The 25,266-nt window shown below is 45.4% G+C and overlaps 2 protein-coding genes across 7 annotated transcripts in view; one reads left to right on the plus strand and one right to left on the minus strand.

The window, feature by feature from the left end:
• On the plus strand, nt 1–15,661 carry TOP3A (DNA topoisomerase III alpha). Of its 3 annotated transcripts, none has more exons than XM_073361795.2 (19): nt 1–588; nt 2,630–2,689; nt 3,402–3,475; nt 3,773–3,848; nt 4,819–4,927; nt 5,961–6,104; nt 6,612–6,782; nt 7,089–7,189; nt 7,361–7,435; nt 7,562–7,644; nt 7,790–7,997; nt 8,883–9,068; nt 10,003–10,132; nt 10,646–10,759; nt 10,841–11,006; nt 11,431–11,574; nt 11,974–12,096; nt 12,377–13,101; nt 14,530–15,661. In XM_073361795.2, the coding sequence occupies exons 1-19, from the start codon at nt 403–405 to the stop codon at nt 14,712–14,714; spliced, it is 3,060 nt and encodes a 1,019-aa protein (XP_073217896.2). In that variant the 5' UTR covers nt 1–402; the 3' UTR covers nt 14,715–15,661. The 3 variants fall into 3 exon arrangements, with proteins under 3 accessions (XP_073217896.2, XP_073217898.2, XP_073217897.2); XM_073361797.2 differs by having other exon boundaries at nt 8,943–9,068; XM_073361796.2 differs by lacking the exon at nt 2,630–2,689.
• MIEF2 (mitochondrial elongation factor 2) overlaps nt 10,140–25,266 on the minus strand; it is an 18,491-nt gene continuing 3,364 nt past the window's right edge. For 2 of the 4 annotated variants that reach the window (XM_073361802.2, XM_078854523.1), the window contains exons 2-5: nt 24,460–24,613; nt 22,055–22,235; nt 18,130–20,020; nt 15,897–16,274 (exon numbers count right to left, since the gene is read on the minus strand). In XM_073361802.2, the coding sequence (XP_073217903.1) occupies nt 18,951–20,020; nt 22,055–22,235; nt 24,460–24,606 (1,398 nt within the window). In that variant the 5' untranslated portion in view covers nt 24,607–24,613 and the 3' untranslated portion in view covers nt 15,897–16,274; nt 18,130–18,950. Of the gene's footprint in view, nt 10,285–15,896; nt 16,275–17,493; nt 20,021–22,054; nt 22,236–24,459; nt 24,614–25,266 lie in introns of those variants that run through there. The other 2 variants (XM_078854524.1, XM_073361801.2) reach the window with 2 other exon arrangements.

Here is a 25,266-nt window from a genome sequence, read left to right on the forward strand (position 1 = left end):
CATTGGGCTGAGAGGGGGAGGGTTCAGGAGGTTGAGTCTAGTCGGGAAAGGACATGGGTGATGGGGTAAATACTGCATTGTTTTTGGGGAGGGGACTGGAAATCTCTTGTAGCTCAGATATACATGCTGAGTTAGCATCTGCTTTAAGTTTTAAAAACACGTGAGGTGGAATTTACAGTGAATTGCCAGCAGACATCAGTGAGGAAGCTTGAGGGTCTCTAATTTCTGCCCCATCAAAATCACGCCGGGGTCCTTTAGAGTGGTTGCTCGCCTCCTGGAGGTGGCATCCTTACCTAAGACTTTTACTGATACCTGTTGGGTATCTGATTGCGGGAAAGTGGCAGCAGTGTGAGGAAACGGCAACATGTCTTGGCAAGTTGGGAGCTGCCCTCAGCTCTCAAAATGAACTTTCAGGCCAGGCTTTTTGCCCGCTGTGGGGTCAGGTTGTTGTCTCAGTCCTGGAGTCTCTTCTCCCAGGCTGCAGAGGATATGACATTCCGAAAGATTCAGAAGGTCCTTTGTGTGGCAGAGAAAAATGATGCTGCCAGAGGAATTGCAGATATTCTCTCCAATAGCAGAATGAGGCGGGTAAGAGAGTAAAAGCAACGGTTTCTTTTTGGGTCACTTTCTAATTGGGCTTTGTTTCTCCAGCTACATAAACAACTTGTTAGGTGGTACTTGCCAATCATTCAGTTGTTTCTGGGTTAATTCATTTTGTCTTAAAATAGATATAATGTAGTGGGGCTGCCCTATAGAGTCTAAATAGGACTACTGAGACTATTTAAAGCTGATATTATTTTTATGTGATCAGGCTTGCATTGTCTGCCTGAGCTCCCATTAAAGCCAGGAAATATGCAAGCTGCATCCTCATTTTAGTGCCAATTTAAATCAGCCCTGACCTGCAGCACCCTGTTTTGTTAGAACCGGGGGCCACTCTGCAGAGCTCTACTAGCTTGTGCTATTCCAGTCTCTGGCCTTTCCCAAACAGATTCCTACTGAAGATGAACTGTGCCAGGTTAGGTGAGGTGGACAAATGCATATTGGACAAGATGAGGCTGACAACACCAGACTCATTTCCCCTTGTGACAGAAGCAATGTTGGAATTCTGTTCTTTAGTCCTAATCTTGGTTTCCCGACGCACAGAAAAATGGACTGTGTCTTGTCTGTTTGCAGTGAGGTACTGCCTTGGTGAATTTTCTGCTGTCATTCCTAACTTGTAGTCTGTTGAATATGTGAGAAATATTAGAACCTGAAACAGCCACGGGCATCTTCTGCCATTTAATGCAATTGGTTTAGCAGGTCAAAAATGCTGCTTCTTGCAATGCTGTTATTGCTTATCAAATTCCAGTGGCTTAAGTTTTTAACGCAGTGAATATGATTTAATGGTTAGAGCAGAGACCTCAATGTTCTGTTCCTGCTCTGCCATTGATATAAGGCAACACCTTCCTTTGTCCCCTTCCTGAGCAAGCTATACCCCTCTATACCAATATTCCAGTCATGCGCATTATCCCACCTCTGTGATGCCAGCTGTGTCATCGTTGTGTTTATTAACTGGCATTTCAATTTCCTGCTTATTCCCCACACTTCTCATATTAACATACAGATATCTAAGATACTGATTTGATTTCCCCTGTATGTTCTCTTGTCTCTCCCTCATCCCTGCTATAACAGCCCATGCTCCCGCCAGATCCGACCCTCTTCCCAGGTCTCCATGTTTTTGACTTACCTATGGCCTTTTGTCATCTGCCTCTGTCGAACTTAGTTTAGAGCCCTCCTCGCTAGGTTAGCCAGTCTGTATCCAAATATGCTCTTCCCTTTCCTTGATAGATGGATCCCATCTCTGCTTAGCAGTCCTTCTTCCCGGAACAGCATCCCGTGGTCAAGGAAGCCATTGTTATGTGACAATGGTCAATTCACGTAACCTCTCAGTACCTCAATCTACCCTTATGTAAAATAGGTCTAATATCCTTGTGGCAGGGTGCTGGGAGGCTTAATGTTTATAAAAGTGCAGGCAGATCCTAGGTTGAAAGATATAATAGAAGTAAAAAAAAAATTGATTACTTGAGAATTGATGGTCTGACTCAATCTAGATAACGACATGCTTCCAAAGAAGATAATGTGAAATGTTTGGGCCCAATCTAGAAGCCTCTACAAACCTTGATAAGTGGAGGATACACTCGGAACAGTGTGTGCTAAATTATGTGTCGTTTTTGTAGGCTGACAGTTCATTGGGAACTTGGAATATTTTTCAGTCTTCATCCAAAGAGTTAAATCTCAGCTGTGCCACTGGCTAACTGAGCGACTTGTTCAATACAATCTCCTTGCACCTGTTTTCAATCTTACATATCTCTCAAGGGTGTTGTACAGTGCTCTGACGCTGTAAAGCACCATTAAGTGTCAAATGTTTCTATAAATGGCCGGTATCCTTTCCATCCAGCCTGCCTTTCCTCTAGATCTTATTTAAGTCACTGAAAAATGATTGCACACCTGAACACCAGCAGCCTGTTTTTCATTTGCCACGTATTTCCATGGTTTCTGCTATAACTGTTGTTTGTGAACGTTGATTTGGGTCGTTGGTTTTTTTTGTGGGGGAGCAATTTTTTAAACATCTTTTCCATTTTTTGCCTAGAGAGAAGGGTTTTCCAAATTCAACAAGATCTATGAATATGACTATCATATGTTTGGCCAGGTAGGGTTCCATCTTTTCTTCATAACGCTCTATAACCCTTCTGGTTTAGGGAAACACAAAATGCTGATTGATTATCTAATGAAAACATTAACCAAAATGGGACAGAATTATGTATTCAGTAATGGAAATATCTGTGCAAGGAATGTGTATATGAAGAATGACCAAATTACTGTGAAACTGAGATCTCAAGTTTTCATTTGAACATGTAGGGGAAATGTCTTTCCCACTATTAGTGTTGTGCTGTCTTTATCTCCTACAGATATAGTAAGGTTCAGTGGTTAAGGGCCTGGTCTAAGAGTCAGGAGATCTGACTTCTATGTCTGGCTCTGCCACTGATCTCCAGTGTGGCCTGAAGGCACTTTACATCTCTTTGCCCTGGTTTTCCCATCTGTAAAATAGCATTCTGATATCCACCGATGAAAAGCTCTGCATACATGCTATTAAGTCAAGGAGGCATTTTCCGTCTGATCACTCATATATTCAGAATTCCAGGATTATATATATGATAATGTGTGAACAATGCTCAGCTGTGGCTGGAAGGGAAAACTATTATGTCAGTAGAAGCAAGGCAGATATAATTGACTAGAAACTGATGTGTCTGATCTATCAAATGAAAGTGATGTGTCTGGAGCTCCTGGACACCAACATAAGCAGGCTTTAGCAAAACAGAAGCAACTGTTAGAAACTAATTGTCTTGATCCGTTTCCTACAGAATGTTACTGTGGCGATGACCTCTGTTTCGGGACATTTACTGGCTCATGACTTTAAGATGCCATTTCGCAAATGGTTAGTACCACTGATCTGAGAGAGCTGGTGACATGATGCTTGTCATCTTTTTTTATGCTGAGATGTGCAGTGCAATGAGCCTTTCAAGGTCAGCCTGTGGAACGTAATTTATGACAATTAATGAACTAGCTAATGTGTATGTGTACCAGTGATAAGGATAGTAATACTGCCACTGTAACCACCATTCTGGCACTTCATCAGTACACCAATAAGAGACAGAAATTACCAGGTAATCTCTTGTGAATATTTTGATTTATTTTGTACGTTAAGTCGTGCTGTTTATCATCTCTTCCCCAGGCATAGCTGCAACCCACTTGTACTCTTTGAAGCTGAAATTGAGAAATACTGCCCTGAAAACTTTGTGGATATTAAGGTATGTGCTTGTAAAAGGCTACCTGATACTCAAATATTAGTGACATGTTTCACAAATATTGATGCAGACAGAGAGAGGACTGGACCTCTGTCCATAACCTTTAGCTCTCTGGGACTGTAGCCAACATAAATATTTTCACTCACATTCTTCAGTCTATACATGCTGTCTGCCTTTGAACTTAGTTTCCTAGCCTAAGCACAATTAGTCAGTCAGGTCAAAGGACTGATTTATTTAAAGTAGAATCCACTCTGTAGGAATCAAGGTATTAATGGCCCCAGTTCCATCTAGATTACATTGGAAAGTCCTGTGTTTAATAAAACTTATTAAGGGACACAATCCAGATTTAGATAATGACTATTTCTGAATAAAATGGATGCAGATAAATGAGTATTTACTATAGTCATCAAAACCTGTTTGCTCACTTACTAACCTCGTGAGATACAAATCTTGTTCTCATAAATGGCCATGTGGAGCTTCTCTCATACAATGTTACTCCAGCACCCATTTACAACCAAGAAATTAGTACAATACCTGAACGCTCCCCTAATTAGCTTAGGGAAAATTAATGAGGTCCTACTCTTTCTGATGTGTTTTGTATGAATAAAATTATATTTTAGCTGAAAATCTGCAGAGCAGCCAATGCAGTTAATTTCAGCTATATGCACAACAGAGAGGAAAAAGCACACAAATGGTGGTCTCGTGTGCACATACATCTCTGCAGTCAGTAAGGTTAAAATAAAATACAGTAGCATTACTCTGCGATGTACCTGGAGGAATGGGATATGTTGCATGTAATAAAATGGAAAATCAGAACAATTCACTATAATAAATTTGTCGCTATGGATATGCATTCCATTTCAAGATCAAGTTAGACTGTTGACGTTGCTGTTGGTGAGTCACTCCTGGACTAAATTAGATGGCATGATAAGTGACCTGCTGTGTCTCATGCTGTGCCATTCTCTCATCTCAGAAAACCCTAGAACGAGAAGCCCAGCAGTGCCAGGCTCTGGTGATCTGGACCGACTGCGATCGAGAAGGAGAGAACATTGGTTTTGAAATAATCCATGTTTGCAAAGCTGGTGGGTGGAGGACTTACTGTTTCATTCTTTGAAATGCTGACTAAAAACATACCTTGTTCAGTAATGTAACTCCAAAGGCTGCTGCTGAATGTTTGCAGTAGATCCAAGTAGAATGCACTGGCTGTGGTGTTGACTGTACCAGGGATGTGTTAATGTAACACATCACCAGCAACCGGGCTACATTTACAGTCCATTGATTTTAATGGCATCTTGGTGGGTGGAGGCAGCACAACTGGTATGGACAGGGTTAACGTTAGTGAGGGTTTTTTGTCCAACACATTTATTGCTGTCATAGCCAAAATATACAGTTTAAGTTGGACAGAACTTGCAGTCAAGGTGTAAAAGCTCGTCTTGGCTCTCTGTGGTACTGGTGGGTATCAGAAGTGAACACAGAATTTTCTCAGCTGTATTGTAAATACATCTTTCTACCCATACAGTGAAATTCCATCTAGGCTTGCTTAATTGTCACTGGGCCTGTTCACTTCCCAGATGATGTAAAGAGATGAGACGGGGAGTGTGAATGTAGTCACATTAAGATGACCAGCAGGAGTAACTTAGGTTCTGCTCTCTCCAAAGAAGTAAATGAGCTTCTCCCTCTCTCTCACTGCTAGAGGCCTTGTAAGCATTTTTCCATTTATGTTATAACTCTAGGCCAGTTTTGGAAGCTGCAGACTGCACTTGTGAGTGCAGAAGGGTGTCATTGGAAACCATCATCTGGATCCTTTTGACGGCAAAGATATAAAAATGGCCCACACTTACTAGATGTGTGTGGTTTTTTGTTGTTTTTTTACTAGATTTACAAGAGTGAAATCAGTGAAACTTACTAGGACATTATAAAGCTTCAAAGGTCTACAAAGGACTTTATTTTTGGATTCCAGATCAGCCTATATATGTCGTCTAACTTGAATGGCATTACTTTGAAAGCTTAAACTGGTTCTGGTTCTACTACCGATAGTTTTAAAGGAAATCACTAAGTATTCAGTCTCTGCCATTGGGTTGAAAATCATGTTTGATCCCTCTTTCTGGTTGACAGTGAAGCCAAGCCTTCAGGTGTTCCGAGCCCGCTTTTCCGAGATCACTCCTCGTGCCATAAGAGGAGCCTGCGAGAACCTCGTCCAACCTGATCAGAACATTAGTGATGCTGTGGATGTCAGACAGGAGCTGGACCTTAGGATAGGTACGAAGCTAGGGTGGGCAGTAGCTAAGTGTTTGCTGCTCTCTAAATCTCTCCTTTAAGGGATTCTGTAAAATTGCCCTGGCAGGTAATTGATTTCCGGGAGCGTTCATTGCCTTGCTATCAATATATAGCTCAACAAAGTGGAGGGCTTAAAGTATCTAAACTCCTCTAGGATTATCGTGTTAGTTCCAGGATAAAGAGCAGGCATCAACCTCTCATTGTTTATTCTTCCAAAGCACAGCAGGTGATAGTGGTTCAAAATCATCCGTTTGCATATCCCTGTGACATGAGACAGAAATTTGCAAATGGATCATGCCTTCACTCAGTTGTTTCCAATAAAATAGTTGCTCTTTGAAGGAGCTGTTAGGTTCTTAACTATTTATGTAACACTTGCTGGGCCTCTGCATTTTGTGTTAGTTGAGTAACAGAAACCAAACTTGCAGGTAGTGTGATTACTTTATAAAATTATTATCCCAACTTTAAAATCCCTTTTTTGTTTTCTTCCAGGTGCTGCCTTCACCAGATTCCAGACCTTGAGGCTCCAGAAGCTCTTCCCCGACGTTTTAGCTGAGCAGTTGATCAGCTATGGTAGCTGTCAGTTCCCAACTCTGGGATTTGTGGTAGAAAGATTTAAAGCCATCCAGGCCTTTGTTCCCGAGGCCTTCTATAAAATTAAAGGTATGTTCTGGGACAATAGTGCAGTGCTCTCAGTGTCTGACAGGGTTCAGCGCTTTTGAAAAGGAAACGAAACACAGCTTTACTGAAAAACATGAATGAGGGAGATGCTTTTGTGTAATACACAAACATTGCTACAGATGTGTGATTTTTTTTTTTTCCCCCCTTCCCTTGCCGTGGTCATGCAGCAGTTTGGAAGGTTTCCCAAAAATATGCAAGTTTTCTGTGGCCCTCTTTCCTTACCTGTCTAGCCAGTGCAGTCTTACTTTGTACCATCTCTCTGATGTAGTGACCTCCTTTTCAATGCAGTGGCCCATGAACATGAGGACAGCATGGTAGACTTCAACTGGAAGAGGAACCGACTCTTTAACCACACAGCATGCCTTGTCCTCTACCACATGTGTATGGAGGTAGGAAACCTTGTCAAACATATAGGGTCCAGCATCAAACAAGCATTTCTACCTCTTTCCTTCTGGTTGGCAAAAGCATTAGACAGCAGCTGATGCCTCATGGGAACCTTTGAACAGCACTCCATATAGACACCTCAGTTTGATTTTCCTTTCTGCGTGCTCTGTGCTTAGGATCCGGTGGCCACTGTTGTCGAGATTGGGAGCAAACCGAAGAGCAAATGGAGGCCCCTGGCACTAGACACTGTGGTATGTTTGATATGATGATGCTAAAAAGATTTTTTTTTTTAAAAGGAGCATTGAAAATGAGTTTTAGTGACTGTTCAGGTTTGTGCGGCAAATATTCCCATTCTTCTCTGTCTCTTTATGACACAGGAACTCGAGAAGCTGGCTTCCCGCAAGCTAAAAATAAATGCCAAAGAAACCATGAAAATAGCAGAAAAGCTCTACACTCAAGGGTAAGAATTCCAGACCTGGATGTGCTGGAATTAAATACCTTTTACAGAATAGCAGACCTTTAATCAAAAATGGGACAAGCCCACAAGAGGAACGGTGACTGGTTAGCATCCAGTGTGGTTATTCGTTTTTCTTTTTGTCTCTAAGGTACATAAGCTATCCCCGAACTGAGACCAACATTTTCCCCAAAGACCTAAACCTCACCTCTTTGGTGCAACAGCAGACCCAAGACCCCAACTGGGGAGCCTTTGCACAGGGGATTCTAGACCGGGGTGGGCCAACCCCTCGGAATGGGACCAAATCTGATCAGGCTCACCCTCCCATTCACCCCACTAAATATACATGTAACCTGCAGGTGAGTCTAACACAGAGCGGAGTTGAGTCACTAGCACGATTTCTGCTATCGACAATGCACCTTATCAGTGACTGGGTATCATGGTGATTATAACAGACAGGGGCTTGCTGTGCATATATTAGCAAATTGAATTAGACTTTCCATATCTTCAAAAGTGGGTTTATCTCTTGAAAGAGCCTTTCTAAAATATGCTGTCCTGATCATAAATGTTTCTGCACAGAAACCTGGCTGGAAAATACTAGGTGCTATAGAAAATCGAAGCTGGAAATATACACCTCGTACCCACTTCCAAGCTTTGACTTTTGAAGTCCACATCAGATTTTCAGTGGAGGTTCTCTTTGCTTATCCTAAAACTGTTCACTGCCCCTAGTTACATTTCCTCATTAGTCCCAACACAGAGGAGATGCTGCTTTCAGTGCATACTGGACCTTTTCCTTATAGACACTTTTTTTTTAAAAAGGCATAGGGACCTAAACCACTTGACAACCTGAAGCAAGTGATGTTTTAAAGTTATGCTTTGTGTCGGGGCGGGGGGGGGGAGTAATTATTATAACACTAAGGTCCCTTTCATGGAAAGATCTTCATTCTTAACAGAGGTGTACAAGTACCTATTAGGTGTATTTTATGGGTGGGAAAACGAAAGCACAGAGGCTAAATGACTTGCCTAACAAGGTTAGTGGTATAGCTAGGAATAGAATCCACGTCTCTTGACTCTTAATCTCTTGCTCTGATCTGCACTTCTACTGGATTCCTCTTGATGTCTTCACTTCTGGTCCCAAGGGACTTGTGTTCTGAAAGAGGGCTCTTAAACCTATATTTGTGTGAGTGTGGTGTCCTTTATTTGGAGAAGACTCCTGACCCTCTTCTCTTCATGTGCGGTCTTAGGGGAATGAACAGCGACTGTATGAATTCATTGTGCGTCACTTTTTGGCTTGCTGCTCTCAGGATGCCAAGGGACAAGAAACAACTGTGGAGATTGACATTGCTAATGAGCGATTTGTTGCTCATGGACTAATGATCCTGGCCAGAAACTATCTGGATGTCTATCCTTATGAGAAGTGGAGTGACAAGGTAACCATCTTGATCAAAGTGTATGGGAGATGGTAAATTGGGGAGGGGTCATTACAAGATGCAACTGGGTTTAATGTTACTCAGTAGTTTAGCTTGCCTTGGCTCCATGCTGATGTGTAAACGCTTAAGGGCCAAATTCTGCTGTCAGATTACCTGCAGAACTTCCATTGAGAACTCCCTTGTTCCAATTGTTGTTCTACCCTGAGGTTCATCTCTCACCTGAAGACCTGCAGCTCATTTTGGCAGTTTTGATTGCTCAATTCCCTTCCCCCTCCCTCATTTGACCTCCTGAGGAAGGGACCGTGTCACGGGTCTGCATTCTGCATGAGGACCTGATTGTTTGTTTTTTTGCAAACTTGGTGCTTTCCCGTCACTTGCCAAAAGAGGTCACTGTTGAACAATGCTGGGCCCACTTTTTCTTCCCAGACGTTGAGCATGCTGCGCTCAAAATCTGGAGTAAAAGCTGTTAAGAAAGTTGAACAGCAGTATAACCAAGTGGCTGTGCTTGACCAGTTCGTTGGGAAGACAAGGTTGTTGAGAGAGGAATGTCTCCGTTCTAATTCTTTAAGTGAGCAGTCTGTGCTTCAGGGTCTAAGGATAAATTTGGTTACTGATGTTTCAGAGCAGAACAGTTGTATGGCTGAATGCTTAAGGATGTAGGGGAAAGCAAGCAAACTCTCACCCTCAAACTCTTTGGATTTGTGTGGTATCTCTTTAAGACAGAGTCCAGCCTTGGAATTGGTAGCAGTTATGAATCTAAAAGCTGGTGAACAGGCTCCTGTCTGTGTTCCCCAGGGAATGAGACATGAGCCTCCTGCAGAACAGTACAATGCAGTACCCCTAGACCCACGCCTGCTTTGGATTTTTAAATTCTATTAAACAAATGTTGCAGAAGGTTGTTTCATTGGAGTTTGTACTTCTCTCTGTCCTTCAGGTTCTCCCAGTGTATGAGAGAGGGTCTCGCTTTCAGCCCACCACAGTCGAGATGGTGGATGGGGAGACCAGCCCACCACAACTCCTCACGGAAGCTGATCTCATTTCACTCATGGAGAAACATGGCATCGGTCAGTATCTGCATCATATGGGACTGTGTGACCTCACGCTGTCTTTAGCAGAATGGAGTTGGTATACCTCTTCCCTCTTTCGTGGTCCTCTGTTAAATCTGTAGCTGTAATGGTCTCTCTCTTCCACCAGGTGGAGAATTCTCTAAATACAGCTGATACAAGATAAAAGACATTGTGTGGACACTTGCATTCCCAAAGTAATGGAAGGGGGAAGATCTAAAGGCCAAGTCTGGAGTCTATATAGGACTCTGCAGATTGCAGTTTAGCTCACTGGAGATACAACTTTACTTCCCATCTCAGTCTGTTTAGGGCCCAGTTGTGCCCTCCCAGGCTCCCTTACAATTGGCATTGGAGTCAGTGGGGGTTGAGGGCAGCATGGGCCTGCACTTGCCCATTGTGATAAATTTGCGCCTGTATTTAGCATCCCAAGTCACTACATTAGTAAATATCAGCTTGTAGAGCCCCGATGGTTTGTTCATGCCAGCTATTAAATGACTGCACAATGACTTTCAGGGACTGATGCCACTCACGCCGAGCACATCGAGACCATCAAGTCACGGATGTACGTGGGGCTTACTCCAGATCAGAGGTTCCTTCCGGGGCACCTGGGCATGGGGCTGGTAGAAGGTAAGGATGTTGATTGTAATTAGGAGGGCAAATGCCTTTGCTATCCCTTCCTTTCACTTAAAGCAAGGTATCGTTCCTCAGGCTACGATTCCATGGGCTACGAGATGTCAAAACCTGACCTTCGTGCTGAGCTGGAGGCTGATCTGAAGCTGATTTGTGAGGGGAAGAAGGACAAATTTGTGGTGCTGAGGCAGCAGATTGAGAAGTACCAGAAAGTCTTCACTGAAGCCGTGGCCAAAGCCAACAAGTGAGTATCAGGAAACCCCATGCTTTGTCTCTGCAGTCTCCCAGAACAGGAGCCAGGAAAGTAGAGGACTTAGCTTCATGTCTGGGGCTCTGATCACGTCAGAGCTTATTTCCATGATGTGCATAGGTGTTTCCAAGAGGAGGCATGGAGTCTGAATGCTGATGCTGTGTGCCTGGTGGGCAGCTTTGGAGCTGGTGTCGGAAGATGCCAGTCTGTGCTGACCTCTGGAGTTGCACCCACACCATGACTGAAATGGACGCATTTTTGTCCTCATGACGTTCCTAAATGGACTTACTGTGAAGTTCGCTAGAGCCCAGCTGCAGGAGCAGCTACTCGCCCACCATCTCCGTCGTATGGAAAATGGGAGCAAATGTAAATGCTCCTGGCAGAGGGAACCAATGCGACTGTGTGTGGTTCTTTCCAGGTTGGATCAGGCTTTATCACAGTATTTCGGAGAAGTAAGGGCACTTGAGCAGCAAGAGGAGATCTACCCAGCAATGCCCGTTTCCATTCGGAAATGTCCACAGTGCAACAGTGACATGGTCCTGAAGAGCAAGAAGAATGGCGGGTCAGTGATCTCTGTTAAGCTGACGACAGCTCGGTGTGTTGATGTTGTGTGGCTCCCTTGTAGCTCAGTGTAGGGTAGAGCACTCACCCAGCCCTTCTCCCCCTCACAGGGCATCTGAACTACAATGACAAGGGGTGTGGTTATGCCACTGCCCTGTGCCTCCAGGGCCCTGGGCATAAGGCCAAAGTTCAGATGCCATGAACGGTAAGAGCTGTGCATACCCAGTTGAGCCGCAATTCTGGAAGCACATGATAGTTTTTATAAAACAGCCTATTTATGCTTATCTTTAACAGTGGGTTGCTGATCCTTGTCCCATAAGGTGTGTAGCTGCAGGTGGAATGGCTGATGAGTTCTCTTGATTATTCTTCTTCCTCATACTAACCCTTTACTCCTCCACAGCTTTTATCTGGGCTGCATGAACTATCCTAACTGTAAAGCAGCTGTGTGGTTTCCTGAATCTGTGCTGGAAGTCAGCAAGGATGACAGTGTTTGCGCTGTGTGTAAACCCCATCCGGTTCATAGGTGAGTATCATTCGTTACATACAGACACACACAACTGTCCTGTCCCGTGATGGTCTGAGGAGGATGATTCATCTGGCTATGGTCGCTTTAAAAGCAACATTGACTGGCCTCCAAAGCAGTGCAGTCCATTCCTCCTAGACTGGAAGAATGATGGGTGCAGCACCAGGCCAGGAGGGCAGGTAGAATAGAATAAGCATGGTGGGACCTCCATGTCTTTGCTGGAACCTTGAGAATCAAGAGGGGGAGAACTCTGATCTGAGATACGGATTTTTTCATTTAGGCTGAAATTTAAGTTCAAGCGAGGTAGCGTTCCACCCCTGCTGCCACTGGAATTTGTTGGCTGTATTGGAGGTTGCGATGAGATGTTGAGAGAGATCTTGGACCTGAAATATTTACAAGGACCATCCAGACCGGTACAGTCAGTCAACCGGCCAGCTAACTACCTACAAGTCAACCAGTCCCTTAACCGCATGGCCAGCTATGAGAATGGTCACATGAGGCCTACCACAAACCCTGGTGTAGCAAGGGCACCCAGAGCTGCTAGTCATCCAGCTCCTGCTGCTGCTGAGAACAATGCAGTGGTGTGCAACTGTAGGGAGGAGGCAGCATTGCTCACGGTGCGTAAAGAAGGGCCCAACCAGGGCAGGCAGTTCTATAAATGCAGTGCCGGCAGCTGCAACTTCTTCCTCTGGGCCGATCAACAATCAGATGATGGAAACAGCGTAACCCACAGGAGCTTTGCTGCACCCCCCGATTCCTTGGGTGAAAGGCCTCCAGGAAGCTTCAGGAGCCTTGGAGGAGGAAGAGGTCTGGGCCGCTATGGAAGCAATGGTTTTGACTTGGGAGGAGGGGGCAGTGGCACGATGTGCAAGTGCGATCAGCCGGCTATCACACGCACAGTCCAAAAGGAGGGACCCAATAAAGGGCGTCAGTTCCACACCTGCCCAAAGCCGAGAGAGCAGCAGTGCGGCTTCTTCCAGTGGGTGGATGAAAATGTGGCCCCAGGTGAGGATGGGCTTGTGCTCGGAGTTGGGGTTTGGGTGGGATGTAATGGCTGGGGGCTGTGTGTTAAAGCTGAACTGAAGGGAGATATTGGGCACCCCTCAGGCACATTCTTCAAAAACTTCAGATAAAAACAGGAAAAGGACTGCAGAGCTACAGAACTTGGCAGAGGGACTCAGGCTGCTGTAAGGTAACTCGTCTGAAATGCATTAGATTTGTCCTTTAAAGAACTGTCCATTTAGTCTAAAAATCTTACCTGGTTCTTTGTAACAATAAGGAAACTCAGAATTCTGTCTTAAATTGCTGTCCCTTTGACTGAGCTAGAGCAGGGTATGTGACAGGTACCCCGATACAATTTAGCCCGGAACAGATTTATTCAGGTAACGGGACTTCTCACGGCTGGCTGTGGTAAGCTGCGTGGGTATTCAGTTCAAAGGCACAGTTCAAGGCACAGAGCTCTTGACCTTTCCTAACCTTCATAGGTTGGGGAATGTGCTGCCAGCTGGAAATACCTGTTTTCAGGAAATCTGTTTCTGAGTGGATGAGAACTTGAAAAGGGGAGTGGGCATCAATTTGGAGCTTCTGTGCCCTCTGCTGGCACTGGAGCTGCACTTCATCCCACCACCTCTGTTTAAGCTTCTTTAAATGTGGATCATCCTCCCTCTTGTATTTCTACTTAATGGGAAGAGCTAAAACTGCCAGGTAGAGCAGCATCAAACCTTCCTCAGAGGGACAACTGAGGGAATCAAATATTAAAGGGATACAGTTGGCTATTTTTAAAACTTTAAATCCTATCTGGAATCCTTTTATTCCTTTTTTATTTTTTTTAAAAGGAAGCGTTTTTTTCCTGGTTCCCTTTTATTCTTAATGGTCTCTTCAGCAACAGAGAAACTGACCGTATGGGGGGGAATGGTGAAAGTGACTATTCCTGGAGTGCTGGCAAATTACAAAGTAGGAGGAGCTGAAAAAAGATGTTTGTACAACTCATTTCACTTATAGTAGGTACAGAAAGTTTTTTTTTTTAAAAGGGACTCAAGTATTTAATGTGACCCTTAAATATCCAATTTTTTTAAAGCAAACTTAGGGGGGAAAAGTGAAATTAGCTGAAGTCAAGTCGACTGTATTATTTTTGCTGTTTACAGTTTGGACTTTGTATAGTTTAAACTAATTACTGAGGTAGCTTCCCATTTTGATCTCGTGCACTAGCCCAGAGCTGCAAGATGCTGCCCGAGAGCATATAAATCCAAACAGGACAGAAGCATCTTTAATTTCTTGAACACTTTTGAGTAGTGGGATTAATAAAACATTTAAATGGACCCAAATTCCCTGGCCATGTCCCCTGCACCTGGACTTGGCATTCTTCCCCTATTTCTGTGGCTCACATGATGTTAAACTGCTTAGAACCAACTGTCTGTCTCTCTCTCTCTGTAGGAACTGCTGGAGCCTTCTCTTCAAACCAATTCAGGAGCGACGGGCACTTAAGAGGGTCAGGAAGCAAAGCTAAAAGACCAAGTAATCTCTCTTCTGAAAAAGGACCTACTCCCAAGAGACAACGGACCTGTGGCATTTGCCACCAGCTTGGTCACACCAGGAAGACATGTCCTCAGAACCACTGAGGAAGGACAGTAGATGGGATGCTCTTGTAGGAAACGCTGAAAAAGCCAGTCCTGAACTGCTCCAGGAGTGGCTGGCTGTAGAGATGCAGTGGATTTTAAAAGTAGAATGTCTCTGGGGCTTGTGTTCAAACCACTTCCTGGAAATGTGGCTAAAGCAGGTCTGCTCTTGGTGGTGACCAGCACACTCCACTATGCCTTGGGAAGTTTCATTCTTACTTATTCAGACACTGGGCTATCTTCTAAAGGAGACTCAACTACTGCTGCCATTCCTTGGTCTAGTATTCTGTGGGCTATTTTGTAAACACAGGCAGCGTGTTTAGAAACCCAAAAGACTAGGTCCCTTCTCAGATAATGCTTTGGACAAAAATACAGCTGGTTGCTGGGGAGCAAGAGAGGCTTTTCCCAGAGCTGCAAACCCCAAATCTCTCCACAGCCACTATTCTCCAAGGCCCTTCTGTCTAGGAAATAGTGGGGGGCTAAAAGGAGTAGCACTGAAGGAATTGGGAGGAAACCTTTTACACACACTGCTGGAGCAGCTGGTGTGGTTTGTTTGCAGACCAGGGAGCAGTTAGGGATGATGCTGTCCAGGAAACCATCTCTGTTGATGGTTGTGAAACAGTTCCTTGCTTTTCACAGGGTGGGATTTGATATTTTAAGTTACCCTTCCAGCTTAGGGTTAGTCAGTCAGTATTTCCTTACACCCCTGACTCTCACCTCCAAAGGAGAATTAACAGCAGAGAAAGTAAAGCCTCAATCCCTTGCCCTGGAGAGGGAGCTTAGTGCAAGTGCTTGAACCTGAGAACCTTCATGTAGGCTGATACTGAATTTAGAATCCAGCTACTCCTTGGACACTGTGAGCAAGGGAACTTAATGAAGCTGCTAGCTAATGCAAATTGTTTTGGTCAGATTGATGTGCCTTTTAATAAAAAGGAGAACTCTTTATTTTACTTAAGCTCTGTGTTTTAAATTATGCCCAGGAATGGTGTCACTATCTCCCCCCTCCTTACTGCCTCTTGCCTAAATAAGTTGACCGTAGGCTCAGCTGAAAACTCTCTTCCTAAAAGCAGCTGTTTCCACCACTCCCCACCTCAGCTATTCACAGGAACAATGTGGCCACTTGCTGGGCAGTAAATCCAGGGAGCTTTATTTAGAAGTGATCTACAAAAGGAAAAAAGCCTGATCTTGTTCCCTGCTGGCTGCTTTATTGTGTTTTCCACAGTCTAAAGCATTAAACAAAATGACATTTACAAGCAGTTGAAAGTTGAATGAAAGGGGATTCTGAGTCAAACTATTCTTTCTTCCTTTCTCCAAACTGTTAAAAGGTGTTAAGTTTATTAGTCTGTATGTTATCACCTGCAAAACAAGAGTTGACTTGATATTGCTCAGGAAAGTAGGAGGTTTATATGCCTTTTTCTGCTGTGATGTATAAAGTCCTTTGGCATTCAACATGCAGCTTGCCTGTACCTCTGAAGACTCCCTCTACCCCCTCTGGTAGCTAGTGGATCTGTTTAGAAGAGAGCCTTGATTTCCCTTTCCTTAGCAGGCACTGCAAATGAAGCTCTAGAAATACAGAAAACAGGAATCCCTTTGTTAGTACAGAGTAGAGGCAGAAGGTTCAGCAGACAGGAAGGAAAAAAGCAAAAATACTTGCTAGACATGACTTGAGTCAGAGAAGCTGATCTGATCAGTTATAGGTAGACCTGGTTGCATTATGCTCACCCAGGAACTGGGGAGTAACTCTACTGAAACCCATGGAGTTCATCCTCAGAGAGCCAGTCCCATTTTAAAATGCTTGGGAATGAGGGCAGGGGAAGTGTCCTTCCTCAAACTGAATTATAGCAACTTCCCCACCTTCAGACAACTTTGCAGTAATTCTCCTGGGATCAGGGCAAAATACAAAGGAAGGTCAACAGAAATACCATGTAACATTCCATTTTACTTCTCTGTCCCTCACTCCTACTGTTAGGAGCAGCTGTGGCCTAAAAATACATCCCCGACCTGCTGGCTAAAATCAAAGGATTAAAAGAGGCTTTGTAGGGCAAGCGTTGAGCTGGCTGAACACTGTAGCAGAACTTTAGTCAGCACTGTTATAACTACGGTAGCAGTAAGCTGGCTGCAGCCTATTCACCCACAGAAGCAAGCCTCTGCTGCTTATTGCCACACAGCTAAAACACGCTCAGCATGATCTCTTATCAGTTTCACCGCACAACACAAAGTGTGGTTTAAAGACAGTGTCCCCATTTGGCCAGCCAAGTACTTCAATTGTCAGAGCACTATACACACATTCAGCTAAAGGGAACGTAAGAGCGAGCGCAGACCGTTTTGAAACCCTAGTAGCAAGTACAGGAATCTTGTTCTCCAGGAAAACTAAGGCAGCAAGAAATGCCTTTTACGCTACAGCTCATCATGAAGTAGAATTAAAGGCCTGAGTCCCTCAACTCAAACTGCCGTTTCCTGAGTGAAATCTCCCCTCAGGGTGAAATCTGTGAAGGGGCTGGGGGAGAGTGATAGAGTTGTACTATCTTTAAAGCAGCAGGGAGTCATCCTCTGGTAGCGAGGGCCATAAGTACCCAGATAGGCAGAGCCAATGCTGTTATCCAACACAAGACACCCATTCTGCAGTGAGGTTTTATTCTCGTCACTAACATGGTTTAGTGCCTACAGATCAAGTAGTCTTCAGATTAGAGGAAATCACAGTGCATTGAGAAATAGATTATTCTCCCCCCCCACAAAACACAAAATACCATCTCTGCAGAGAAAACTAAACACCAGTAGATACTCACATTAAAAGGCTGCAGGTTTATTTTCTACCCATAGTGTGCAAAACAGGCATGGTTCTTAATTCACGAGAACAGTCAGAAAATGTATTTCTAGTATTTGAAATAGAGCTGGTACCAAAGTAAATCTGTGAGCAGCACTACAAAACCAACTCCTTCTTAACAGGAAGACAAACATAAAACCACTTCAGCTCTTGCTAACAGGAAGCCTTCTGCTTAAAGCATCGTCCCCATCCTGCCCCTTTCTGGGGTAAGCGGAGTCTTACTGGTGACCTAGAAGGGGCAGGATTGCTAGATAGCAGCAACATATGCATAAAAACAGTTGAATCTGAAAAGCTGGAGTGGGGACTGTCAACATGATTCATTTTTAAAGCAGAGGGGAACTTGGGGACGACAGCAGTAGCTACAGCATTGTCCTAACTTGCAGCCAGGCTACCATCTTGTGTGTGTCCAGTTGTAGCAAGATTCAGGATCACTTAGTTCCATCTATACCGAAAGGCTTTGTGGAAACAACCCTGTAGGACCCATCTCTCTCCCTCAATCATCACCACCCTTAATCCCGCTGTGGAGCTCCCACTGAAGTTTGTAGCAAAAAGTGCATAAGGAGAGAGAGTGAAAACATAAAAAAAAAGACTCACAATCGCGTCCTGAACCCCTATTATTGGAGCTCACGTTAACGGAATGAGCAACACCGGTTAGATTTAGCTTGTCCTGTGGGGCAGCTGCACTCGTAACACTGAAAGTGCGTCAGGAAAAAGCAGATGGGAGCTGACTGGCTATGGCAATATCCTGTGGTGCATGATCAGTTGATACTGATTCTCTCCTCAGGCCTGTCCCTTCATGCTGCCAACATCCTGGGTTTGCAAATACATACCAGGTTCCAACACCGCCCCCCAAGAAGTTGAGAGCCTGGCTCTTTAAGAGTGAATCTTGTGCTCGTGAAAGGGGCTGGACTGAGAGCCCTGAAGACAAGTCCAGTTTATACACAGCCAAGGTACAGGACAAGCAGTGGCAGTGTAAGGTTCGCCTTGGTCTGCAGGGCCTATCTCCAGGAACAAGGGGTAATTCAGTTCAGTTTCCAGGCCCATTCAGTCCTGGGCCTCATCGTGCCAACTGTGATGGCAGTTTGGTAGGGACACTAGTTCACTAGGAACTGGAGGGAGACCAAACTCACTTCACCCAGGCCTCACCACTCAATAGATGGTACCTGACTTCTTGAGACTACAGCCATGGGCTGGATTGGAAGTGGCGAGACCTGGTGGTGCTGGGCTCCAGATCCCATTTCCCATCCCTTTACTCAGGCACCTTGTGTCGAAAAAGTGAATACTTCGTTCACTAAGTGCAAGGATTTCACCTGGTAGCGACTAGGAAGTGAGAAGCTTTGCAATCCACTCATCTTGGAGAAGTGGATGCAGAGAAGCACAAAAGACCTACAATCAGGATCTCCCAGGCTCACAATTCATTTATCGACACATTCCTGCAACAAGAGGTCTGGCTGAGATACAGCACTGTAGAGTGCATACCCCATCTCATCTATCTCCTCTTCCAGCAGCTCGCAGAACAAGTTAATCTGACTGTTGAAATAGCAGGGGAGGAAGCCTGTCTCCAGGTAGCCAACCAACGATTCGAGCACGTGCTGGAACCTCGCAGCCAGGGCTTCCTCTGCCCAGTCTGATTCAGCTTCACTCAGGTGGAGAAGGACATGAGTCAGGTGGCTGCCAGTCAGTTTGCTCAAGAAGGGATGGTTTTTACAGACGCCTTTTAGGATTTTGAGGCAGCACCGCCTGGCTCCAGAGTCTGCAGCATCCAGATCTTTAAGCTTGGAGACCTCAGACCTATAAAAGGTTTGTCGCCAGAGGTTTCCCACGAGTCCTTTTGGAGGCATGGCAAGAAGAACCTTATCCCCAGCTTCTGTCACTGGGCAGAGGGTTATGTTCAGCTGGGTCTCGTAATGTGTAACCTCCAACTTCAGCTCCTCAGAAGCCACCACGGGTCTGATGAGGCACTCCAACATGCTGCCTATGGCAGGCCAGTTGACGGAGGCCACCAGCATTTTATGAAGCACCTCATTGAGCACGTTGGAGGAGAGGTACCCGCCTACTATGAATCTGTCCCAAGGGCTGCTCCCGCGAGGGAAGTACTCCAGGTCAGTCCGCCTGATCATCCAGAACTGGGGGTCTTGTACAATGGTGTCCTCGCCTGGAATGAGGCTCCAGAGCGTGGTTTCAAATACCAAGGGCAGCATGAAGCAGACATGGTCAGCAGCAACAACCTGGAGGTCGTCGCAGAGGGAACCACTGAGGAACATGCTGCCGAAGGGCAGTTCTGGGCACTTGTTTTGCAGGAAGCTCTGCAGTTCAATGCAGATGTCCTTTGCCAGCTGCTTACCCAGGGCCACGTCCGTCTCTGGGATGGTGACATGGTTTCTGTAGTAAGAGAGGAGTTTCTCCTGGAACGTGAGACAAAGCAGAGTCCTGGATTCTTCTTGGGGAGTCTCCGGGGAGGTGGGATGGCCATGAGGCTCAGCAGCTGGGAAGGGAATAAAGAGATGTATTAGAGAGTCAATGCTTCCAGAGGGGGCACTGTAAGTACAAAAAATAATGATCACCATCATCGGAGCTGGAGACCAAATCTGTACTCAGAACAGCAACAGCATGAGCAAGGGCAGTGCCAGCTTCCCCCATGCCAGCTGCATCCGACACGTCTCATTCCTGACCTGGAAGGATCATCAAGGCTTTAGCTTGATATCCAGGGTCATCCAATCCTTGGCCTCTCAGCTGAGACTGCCAGCAAAGTACCAGTGAATGCTCTGCAGTTACACAGCACCTTTCACTCAAAGATCACAACTAAGCCCTACGACCATGCCGGGACAGGGATTACCCTCCTATGTCAGACTGAAAAGCCACAGTAGGAAAGACTTCGTGACTTGCCCTGGGTCATCGATTCAGTGCCAAAGCTGGAAATGAGACCCAGGTCTCCTGACTCAATCTGGTCCTTTAGAGACTCAGGGTACGTCTGCCTGCCGTAAGAGACATGCAGCTGGCTTGGGCCAGGCTGACTCGGGCCAGGCTGACTCGGGCTCACGCTACGGGGCTACAGAATTGCAGTGTAGACACTTGGGCTCGGCCCGGAGCCTGGGCTCTGGGACCCCCAGAGGGAGGACGGTCTCTGAGCCCGAACCTCTACCCTGCAATTTTATAGTCCCAGGAGCCTGGGTCAGTTGGCCCATGGGTCTTTTATCACAGCACAGATGTCCCCTCAAGTTCCACAATGGGGGCTCTCTACCCTGGTGGCTTTGATTCAGGCACACCCCATTACAAACTTGGATAAAACCACCACAAAAGCTCTTGGGGGCAGTCACTGTCAGTTCTGTGTTCGTACAGCACCTAGCACAATGGGGACCTGGTCTGTGACTGGGCTTCTCCAGGCTACAATACTACAAGTGAGTGAGGGATAGCTCAGTGGTTTGAGCATTGGCCTGCTAAACCCAGGGTTGTGAGTTCAATCCTTCAAGGAGCCATCTAGGGCAAAAATTGGGGACTGCCCCTGCTTTAAGCAGGGGGTTGGACTAGATGACCTCCTGAAGTCCCTTCCAACCCTGATATTCTATGAATAAGTAATTTATGGAAGCCAATGACAACACAGAAGCAGTGACTTGCAATCACTGCCAGATGGGCTGGCTTTGAACAGGCACCTAGATGAGAAGAGCTCCACATTCCATGACCACCATTCGCTTGATGCCTCAGAGTATCTTAGTATCTACACCGACTACCTGGCTGATGCTCCAAGCAGTCTAGACCAGCCTCCCACAATCTGGCCAGCTTTCTCATTTCTGGATTAAAATACGCCCCATCTGGTCTAGATGGCAAGGAGACTCAGGAGTGAATGTAACCATCTCTCCCCTGCTAAAGTGATGTGGAACCAGCTGTGAACTGTGCCATCCGCCACCCACTAGTCAGCCAGCTGTGTGGAACACACTGGGCCAAATTAATCACTGGTGTAACACCCCGATGCCAAACAAGAAGCCCATGGAGACGAGTCAGCGTGGCTAGCCGAAAAGGGTAGGCAAGGACTGGTCCATGACAGGAGACAGGATGAGTTCCCCAGGAGCCAGAGGATGGAGGAGTTCTCGTATGGTCGTGTAGTATGACTTAGGGAACAACAATCAGTACGAAAACAAGAGGTTGCCTAATGGCAACAACATGCAGTGAACACCTAGGACAGGTGTTTTAACCCTGTCTAGAACTTGGACACTAGGAGTAAGAATCATAGAATATCAGGGTTGGAAGGGACCCCAGAAGGTCATCTAGTCCAACCCCCTGCTCGAAGCAGGACCAATTCCCAGTTAAATCATCCCAGCCAGGGCTTTGTCAAGCCTGACCTTAAAAACCTCTAAGGAAGGAGATTCTACCACCTCCCTAGGTAACGCATTCCAGTGTTTCACCACCCTCTTAGTGAAAAAGTTTTTCCTAATATCCAATCTAAACCTCCCCCACTGCAACTTGAACCTCCCCCACTGCAACTTGAGACGCAGCAGTAAGGAGACGCAGCATTGATCCTGACCTTGGGCAGGAAGGGTCGCAGATGGGGACAGCGGAGACTTGCTAAGATCTGCCCGGCTTTGCTTCTTTGGAGGCTTTGGCACCGCCTTAATCAAGCTCAGATCTTGCCAGCTCTCCTCGATGGACTTCTGCTCTGCCTTAGCATCGTCCTCGTCGGGCGAGCTGGTGGCTCGGTCTATCAGCTGTGGGAGCAAATGCAAGAATGAAGGTTCACAGCTGCGTCACTGCTCTTACCAGTGGTCATCTCCGACGGATTCACCCCAGCTCTGCTGCCAAAGCATCCATCCGTCCAGAAGTGGATTGCTCTAGAACAGTTTTATTTAGTTTTCATGCAAGTTTTTACTGCCCATGAACTACTCTCAGCTGCCAGCACTACAGAACAAAGAGTATGGACGGCAAGCAGCAATGCAGCCCCCCGAACACTGCCCCACACCGGATGCAGAGGGAGCATGTCTAGACATGCAGAGGGTAACATGAGGACATGTATCATAGATTAATGGGTTGTGTAGACTGATGGGCTTGTTTCAGAGCTCAGCTGTTCTTCCCACTTGTGAATGTTACAGGGGATTTGCTGTGTCTTAGTCTAACTATAAGACATTAGAATTTCCACACCAGACGAACAGAGACGCTAGACAAATCAGAGAGCGCTTCTGTCGGCGGTGAACATGTAGATACAGCACAGTCTTTCCTCTCCCTTTGAATCCTCGCTCCTTATTCTCAATCAGAGTGGATTAAAAAAATGGATTAAAAAAAATCAGATTTTCCTTAGTTTAAATGAAAACAAGGATGATTTTTTTAAAATAAATCAATTTAAAACTAAATTTGAAATTGGCAACCTATGTTAAGGCCTAAACTTCTTATGATCATTTAAATTAAACACCATAAATAATATTAAGCAGTACATATTTGCTGCCAAGTTTTAAAAAAGGTCAATTCACTGCACTGATGGAAGTCTCTGGCCTAGAGCCAGAGTTTGATGAAGTGCTAAACCACTTTTGACAGCAGTAGCCTCTTCTACAGACTCAGAGAAAATATTTTCTTTATTTCAGTTTATTCAATTAGTTCAGTTCAATGATTAGTTCATTCAAAGATGAGACACCAACTGGAGCTGAAAAACCAGGAGAGCTTCAATCTATGGATGAAAACTAGGTGTGAGGACCTAAAATCTTGAAGGATGCAGTGGCCAGAAATAATCAGTTCAAGTCACTAACTACAGTTAATACTTCTTTTGTTTAATACATCACTTAATTTTAAATGCAAAATATGTATCCAGCACATTTACGGTAGTTTTAATTCATAAAAATTTAAATGCTGGTTTTGTGCATTTTAACTGAATTTGTATGTCAATCCAAATGGGATTGGAATTTGACCCAAACAACAAGTAAAAAGATTAATCTACTAAAGATGGAATGCATCATTCACCACTTTCTAACATACAAAATCTAAGTTATGCTATAGAATTGCTTAAATCAGTGGTCCACAACCTTTCTTGTGGGAACCACAAGACCGTGGTGGGCGCCGGACACCCCGCTGCCGAATTGCCGTTGCCAAGAAACGGCAACGCTTCTCGGTGGTGGGATGTCCTGTGGGCGCACAAAAAGTGCCCCGGAGGGCGCCACGGCACCCGCGGGCACCACGTTGGGGACCCCTGGCTTAAATAAATGTGTATAGATACAATGTATCCTCCTGGTTAGCAAAAAAACCCCCACTAAATATACCTAAACTGTAACTGCTAAATTTAGTTGCAAATCAACGTAAAAACACACAGTTACGAGCCAATGAGAATCAACTTTTCTTTAGGGAAATAACTAGACAGTACAAATGCAAACCATCATTAAAATCAGTCATTTAAATCTTTGATTGAAAACAATTCACCCTGTTCTAAATGAGAAAAATCTTGCAGTCCTGTTTTTTTGTTTGATGAGGAAACCAAACGGTTTTCTTCCTTTTAACAGAAAGCCAAATCGCCTTCATAGGCAGAGTTCAGCGATGTTTCAGGGTCCCAGGCTGGGAAGAATGATGGAGACAAGTTGCTTTCTCTCCCTTGCCCCTTGTAGTAATGCTCCTCCCTCAAAAAATACACATAACAGGCTCTGTGATCTTTGATCACATAGATATCACATGCAGAGCTTCTACTGGCCCAGATCACAGACTCTACTTAGAGGAGGCCAAAGACTGTTTGGAAAGAGAGACACATACAGAAGGTCTGCTGCATTGATGTGGCTAGGGTGGTTTTGGGAAGGATGCACTGCAAGGTCTTAATCCCTTGCAATCTGGGAGTGTCGCTCTTTTGTTAATAAGGGACAGCTACTTAAGTTCCTGAAGTCCCAATGCAGAAGTCACAGCTCGACAAGTGTGAACAGGACATTAGTCACTAGTCATGTTGCAGAGGGAACCCAGGCTTACCCGTTTCACCACCAGAGTTGCGATGGCCAGCACAGCAGCACCCCCCACCCCAAGCACCAGCCTGGCGTTGGCCAACAGGAAGTCAACAGCACCGCCCAGGCCGTTGTCGTCCCGCCTCTTCCCCCTTTTATGAACCAGCTCAGCCATGTTCAACCTGCAGAGGAGAAAGAAATATGCAAGGTGAGGAGCCCAGGCTGGGGTCCAAGGTGGCTTTGTGGAACCATTTGAGGGTAATGAAAATCAGGGAAATTTTTCACACAAGAGCATCTACTAGTTTGTGGAACAGCCTCCCCAGGGAAGGGACGGATGGTCATTGGCTGGGACATTTCATAGAATCATAGAAGATTAGGGTTGGAAGAGACCTCGGGAGGTCATCTAGTCCAACCCTCTGCTCAAAGCAGGACCAATCCCCAACTAAATCATCCCAGCCAGGGCTTTGTCAAGCCAGGTCTTAAAAACCTCCAAGGGTGGAGACTCCACCACCTCCCTAGGTAACCCATTCCAGTGCTTCACCACTCTCCTAGTGAAACAGTTTTTCCTAATATCCAACCTAGACCTACCCCAGTGCAACTTGAGACCATTGCTCTTTGTTCTGTCATCTGCCACCACTAAGACCAGCTGAGCTCCATCCTCTTTGGAACCCCCCTTCAGGTGGTTGAAGGCTGCTATCAAATCCCCCCCTCACTCTTCTCTTGTACAGACTAAATAAGCCCAGTTCCCTCAGCCTCTCCTTGTAAGTCGTGTGCCCCAGTCCCCTAATCATTTTCGCTGCCCTCCGCTGGACTCTCTCCAATTTGTCCACATCCT

The sequence above is a fragment of the Lepidochelys kempii genome, chromosome 10 (genome assembly GCF_965140285.1).
Source record: "Lepidochelys kempii isolate rLepKem1 chromosome 10, rLepKem1.hap1, whole genome shotgun sequence".
Taxonomy (NCBI): domain Eukaryota; kingdom Metazoa; phylum Chordata; order Testudines; family Cheloniidae; genus Lepidochelys; species Lepidochelys kempii.